Source organism: Gymnoscopelus microlampas (assembly GCF_963454915.1).
Source record: "Gymnoscopelus microlampas genome assembly, chromosome: 1".
NCBI lineage: Eukaryota > Metazoa > Chordata > Actinopteri > Myctophiformes > Myctophidae > Gymnoscopelus > Gymnoscopelus microlampas.
The window spans coordinates 52,005,761-52,012,600 of NC_139962.1; the positions used below are offsets into that span (position 1 = coordinate 52,005,761).

Consider the following 6,840-nt stretch of genomic DNA (forward strand, 5'->3'; position numbering starts at 1 on the left):
TTGTAATAATAATCAAAATCTACAAAGTAACTAGAACTAGACGCGTCGCAATTCCGGGGAAATTGCAGAGTGTGGTTGCGCCGACGCCGGTCCCCCTATGGGTCAAAGTGGAAATGCTTTTGGGAATTTGTTGAGTAAAGCACCCTCGACATGTGATTCAAATTTGGGATTGACCGGACGTTTCGTTCGTGATTTCTGGCATTTTTGGTGAAACGGGCCCCTCCCACTAATTTTGGAAGCCAATTACGGACGAACGGTAAGGACAATCAAAATGCCGTTTGGATATCTTTACCGCATGGGTCCATAGATCATGTGTACCGATTTGTGTGAGATTAGGACAAAATTTGAAGGAAAAGGAGCAAAAAGTGTGTTTTGAAGGAAATTCAAAATGGCGGAAAATCTATCCTGACGCAAATGGGCGTGGCCTATATGGGGAGATGCGTCGGGACCCAAGGAATCCAGGTGAAAAGAAATTTTGATTTTACGAGCTACGGTTCAAGAGTTATAGGCCAAAAGGTAAAGTGGGCTGTTATAGCGCCACCATGTGGCCGATTGGTGTAATTATTTTTCTAATAATTTTGGACTAAATTATGAACCTCCCTTCCAAATGTGGTAACTCTAGCTCTTACGGTTTCTGAGAAAAAAATACTTGAATGGGAGTTTGTGCAATTCCCATTAAAGTGGATGGGGAAATTTAATGCACTAATAAATCAATATCAAAAAATCTATCCTGACGCAAATGGACGTGACCTATATGGGGAGATGCGTCGTGACCCAAGGAATCCAGGTGAAAAGAAATTTTGATTTTCGGACCTACGGTTCAAGAGTTACAGGCCAAAACGTAAAGGGGGCTGTTATAGCGCCACCATGAGGCCGAATGGTGTGATATTTTTTTCAATAATTTCGGACAATATTATGAATTATCCCTCCAAATCTGGTAACTCTAGCTCTTACGGTTTCTGAGAAAGAAATACTTGAATTTGAGTTTTTTCACTTTTCCATTAAAGTGGATGGGTGAATTTAATGCACTAATAAATCAATATCAATTAAACTATTTAACCAATCTCTTAGCAAAATACAAGCGCACGATTCCCGATTTAGATGGTCATTTTGATATATGGCACAACATTAGGGGATAAAAACTGTGGGAGGAGATGTGGTTCGAAATATTGTTTATCTTGAAGTGGAATAAAGTGTATAGAGTACTATAGTCTGGTTGCCCTGTTAGGGCAACCACACTAACTAAAGTTTTCAAATAATTGTAGTGGAGTAAAAGTACAACATATATAGATGTAGTGGAGTAGAAGTAAAAGTACTGAAAATTGGAAATACTCCAGTCAATGCTCCCCCCACAATGGGGATGCTGGGGTTCAAGTGGTTAAACACAGTAAGAGGGGAAGCCAGGACGAAATGGGGAGAAATATATCGGACAGACTTGAGATTCTTTGTCATCAAGTGAATAATTTCATGCTTTTCATTCCAAAATTAAAATTTTCTTATGGGCAGCACAGACACAGCAAGAACGTCTCCAGTTCTTTCTGTGTGGAGTTTGAACGTTTTCACAGTGGCCTTTTACTCGGTTTGATTAAACCATGGCCTTGATTTTTATTTTATAACTCTGTAATGCTGTTTTTAGCCCTTTTATTTCTGTTTGTAATGTAATTATTTGTTTTGCCTTTTTTTTATGTCTTCTTGTAATCTGTTTTTCTTTTGTCTGTCTTGTTCTTTATTCTGACCTATAGCATTTTGGTCGACCTTTGGGTCGATTTTTTTATCCCTCGATTTTGTAACCCTTTTTTCACCCGGTGCCAATTCTCTAAGTGATCCTGGGCACTACACTCCCCTCACCAGCCTAGGGAGCCCAGGGCCGAGCTCATGCCTCCTTCAATGCATGAGAGCCAACTGACCTTCTGGTCACCTGACAGGGGGGAGTTTCCCTGGCTGGACGTAGCGCGTGGAAGAACACGTTATTCCAACCAGTTCCTTTCCCCTCCATCAGGCGCCCCGGCTGACCAGGGGGAGGCAGTATAGTGACCAAGATTACTACATGTTTTTGTGAGGGTATTAACTACCCTGGGAGACACGGGGAGAAAATGCAAACTCCACACAGAGTAGGCCCTTTCACCAACCCCACCTAGGGTATGGGCGCTGGTGACGCGGAGGAGAAGACACGCCCCCAGAGACCACAGCAAAATGTAAATGTGCTTTGTAAATAAAGCCGGAGTTGAGTTGAGCTCTGCCTGTATTCACATTGCTTTCCTCCCACACCAATAGACATGCATGTTAGGCATGATTTATACTTGGTTGTGCATCGTATCGCGCACCAACAATCTACAAGCGACGTGTTGTGAGCTTGTAGATCTGCTACTTCCGGTGAAACTAAGTATCAGGCTTAAGGGACACGTTCCGGCCAGTGCCCTTGAGCTCGTTTTAGGGCTGGTGCTGACCCCCCCCCCCTAATGGTTCAAATGCAGAGGACAAATAATAAAATAAAATAAATATTTTTTTTTTTTTGCTTTGGCTGGTTTTGGAATATTATATGGATAGATTACATACGCACACATACAGTAGTCAAAGGGTGAATAGTGTTTGGCGTGCCACATGACACTAACCATACCAAACCATCAGATATGGTCTGATATTTTAAACTGACCTGACATGACATCAGCTTGTGACTGCAATTTGTTCTTGTTCGCGGATGACTCGGCTCTGCTGGTCTCGGACAAGGACAAATTGCAGGTTGAGAAAGCCCTTAGCTCTGAACTTGGTAAAATCTGCACCTGGCTCGCTGATAACAAACTATCATTACACCTGGGTATAACTGAATCCATTCTCTTTGGGTCTAATATAAACCCCTGCAAGGTCAATGGCTTCACAGTAAAAGTGGGTGACAATGTGATCACAAGAAAAAAGGAAACTACCTACTTAGGTTGCATGATAAAGGCAAATCTTTCCAGTGATAAAATGGCAAAAAAAGTAATCAACCAAAGAACAAGATTTTTGACAGGATCTCCTCTCTGGTCAGTAAGAATACATTGAGGACTCTAGCAGGAGCACTTATCCAATGTCACTTCGACTACGCATGCACCTCATGGTACCATAGCACCACAAAGGCCTTACATCTACAACTCATTTAACCCCTACTCACTTTGCTAGGGTGGGAAGGCTCAGGGTAGAGGACAGAGTACAGCAACTTGCAATGGACCTGGTCTACAAGATACACTACACCACAAAGACACCCATGTACCTGTAAAAATACTTCAAAAACGTCAATGACGTCCACAATCACAATACCAGAGGGAGCTCCACAAATCACGTTCAACCCAGATTTGGCTCTAACAAGGGATTACATTTGTTCTACTGCTATGCCACAAAACTGTGGAATGCCCTACCAACAGTCATAAAAACATGTGAATCCTTACTTTCCTTCAAAACCGCTCTAAAAGATCACTTACAGATGGATGCAATTCGGAACTGGCCCCTGTAAAAAGTCAAAGCGTCTCATGTCTGTCACAGACATCTATCTCCCATCCTCTAACTTAGATCTGCACTTTCAAACATCATTATCATTATCATCATAATCCTCATGTTTTGTAATGATTTGATTTTGTATTCAAATGTTTAAGCCAGACTGGATTTGCTTGTCAACCACAAGACTTAAGAAGATAACACTTGGCTAAGTAGTCAGATTAAGTCTTGTAGGAAAACCGGAGCATTAGATTTTCTGATAAGATGGTATGTTTTTTGGGGAGAGGATTTGGCTGTGTTACTTGTGATTGGTATTGACTGGCAGCCAGTGTTGATTTTGACGTCAAATTTTGATTTAGTTTTAGTCATAGTATTTTTGAATACAATTCCATTTAGTTTTTGTCATATTTTAGTCACCTGAAATGTTTTAGTTTTTGTCTAGTTTTAGTTGACTAAATATCATAAGATTATAGTCGACCAAATCTACAGTTGATTTAGTCGACTAAAATGTATTTAGGCGGGCCGTGATGGGTCGTAATGGCTGATTTTATACTTTGTTGCATGCGGAAAATAGCCAATCTACAAGCCGATCTACAACGTGCTGCGACGCGTTGTGAGCTTGTATATCTGCTATTTTCAAAGCGCAACACCCGAGCGCAACCAAACATGAAATGACTTGTCTTTTAATTCTATTGGATCTCTTCTCCACTAGTCTCTCACTAACATTTTAGTCTAGTTTTTATTTGTAGACAAAATTGTCAATATATTTAGTCTTAGTTTTAGTCATCATAGCTTAGTTCTTATTTCGTTTTTATTTCTTTTTTGTCAGTGAAAAAAGGTAGTCAACGAACATTTTTCGTCATTGTTTTAGTCGACGTAATCAACACAGCTAGCAGCTGAGGTTTAGTATCTGATGGCTCTCTGAGGACTAAGGCCTATACTCTTACATTAACTCAGTGCTACTCTGGCCATGAGGATATTGCAAGTGGGCCCCCGACTAATTGGCAAAACACTAAGATGTTAACGATACTATAACATTCATATTAAAAAAAGGCATTCTTCCATTCTTCCTATTAAAAAAAAGACTCCTGGTTGCTTGTTGCTTCAGGGGGAATAAGAGAAAACGTCCAAATAGATAAATGCACCGATGTGGGTAGCATGTGTAGGCGGATAGAGAGATAAACATACAGCTAGGCTACATACAGCAACAGACAGACAGACAGACAGACAGACACACAGACACACAGAAACACAGACACACACAGACACACGCACAGACAGATACCTGAATGCCATAGAGGAACTGCTCTGACTCATTCTCCCCGTCTGACTCCTCGTCCGTCCAGCACTGGCCTTTGATGTCCTGCGGGTCGACACATTTAAAAGACCACCATTAGAGACTACCACTACTACCCCCCCACACACACACACACACACACACACACACACACACACACACACACACACACACACACACACACACACACACACACACGCACGCACCGTTCTTTCATCTCGTATCGTTTCGGCTCATCTCATCTCCGCTCTTGCTCAATGGCTTCAAACCAGTGCTTTTTATAGCATGTGAAGAGAGAGCTAGACAGGCGAGGGCATGATTTACTCCCCAAGCATGAGAAAAATAGCAAGATCTACAAGCTACGAAAATAGCAAGATCTACAAGCTCACAACCCGTGACGGGTTGTGAGCTTGTAGATCCCGCTATTTTTGCCAAAGAGATTTGGTGTAGAGGGAAGTACTAGCGGACCTAGTATTGAGCCCTGAGGGAGCCCATAGCCAACGAGTTATATAGTTGGTTTAGTTGTTAAAATGTTTTATTAGAACTATGAAATCTGAATAAAAAGATTTTGAAAAGAAAGAAGTATATGTCTCTTTGATTTAGAGGCTTGCTAACCGATGAGGAGACATACAGTACATCTCAGTCTATCTTTGCATGACTGACTCCAGTACTACATACCGTCACCTTCTCAAAATAATGGCCTACGTCATTTATTAAAAACTGAACCAAAACAAACTATATGATATTTCTTAATCATTTCACCTGAAAAGGTTTATAACAATATATGACTATTGGCATAAACATAACACTGTCTGTCAGTTATGTAACATAAGAGGATTAAATGACTTAGGCCAACTTCTATTTTGACTTAGGCAACTATAAACCTGACTTAGTGGAGTAACTGACTTACTCCAGGAGACCAGGCCTTAGGTTTTTTTTTTTGCCTAAGTTACAAGACAATGTCAAAAAATTGTGAAAAGAATTGTGAAAAAATTGCCCAAGTCACATGTTATGTCACTCTTGAGATAGGCCATTATACTAAAGGGGCGGGAACAACATGATGTGTCATGAAGAGCTGATTTAGGCAAAAATAAAATGTTCCTCACAAATCGACTTAGGCCATTATTTTAAGAAGGTGACGATACAGTAGTAATTTAATGCCAATGACATACAAAAGGAACATGAAAGGATGAATGCAGTTCAAGCAGGACCAACAGAAGCACAATTTACCATTGGGTATGTTGTTCATAAGACTCGCTCAGAGACGGTGGTTGGGCCTCTTCCTGCTGTCAGCCATGGCAGCTGAGCCCCCCAGGTAGAAAGCAGTGCCAATGGAGGATCCGTTCCCCTTTTCTTTCCGTCTCGCACGCTCTTCAAGATCCACAGGAACCTTGGGAAATAAATAAACCAGGGATGGAAATAATGCATAAAAGTCTCAGCTCGCGGCCGGGGAGAAAAAAAACACAAAAGAACCAAAAAGCTGGTCTGTCCTCAAAGCAAAGTGCCACGTTCCTCCTCCTTTTCCCTTTAATCGCCACTCGCACTCCACCTTGCCATGTATCCTAGCAACAGCCATCTCTGCCGTCTGTCAGAGTGGCATTAATCACAGCGGAGAGACTGTGTGTGTGGGAGAGAGAAAGAGAGAGAGAGAAAGAGGGAGAAAGAGAGAGAGGCAGAAAGAGAGAGACCGAGAGAGAGAGAGAGAGAGAGAGAGAGAGGTCTTTATTTTCTGCACCTTGTGTACCCAGGATGTTTTTCCACATTTATCTCTGTACTTTACACCTATTTATATCAAAGCACCTATAGGCGAGAACACCTTGAGTCTCTGTGGAGAGAACAGCACATCCTCTGACGTGACCACCACTGCCCTTTATGGATTAGGGCCACATAAGATCAGTGGTGGAAAAAGTACTCAAATGTTTTACTTGAGTGAAAGTATCAATACTGCAGTATCAAGATACTAAGTATCAAGTACAAATACCTCAAAATTGTACTTGAGTACATGTACTTAGTTACTTTCCACCACTGCATAAGATAATAGTCACTGGATGCAGGAGAACTGCAGCTGTGGATGC

The 6,840-nt window shown here is 41.4% G+C and overlaps 1 protein-coding gene across 1 annotated transcript in view; it reads right to left on the minus strand.

Moving 5' to 3' along the window:
* LOC311056450 (protein mono-ADP-ribosyltransferase PARP6-like) overlaps nt 1-6,089 on the minus strand; it is a gene marked incomplete at its 3' end in the record, with an annotated part of 34,170 nt that extends 28,081 nt beyond the window's left edge. Inside the window, 2 exon segments of the mRNA XM_084073063.1 lie at nt 4,754-4,831; nt 5,996-6,089. Coding sequence (XP_083929189.1) covers nt 4,754-4,831; nt 5,996-5,998 — 81 coding nt within the window. The 5' untranslated portion in view covers nt 5,999-6,089.
* Nucleotides 6,090-6,840: the final 751 nt, after the last annotated feature.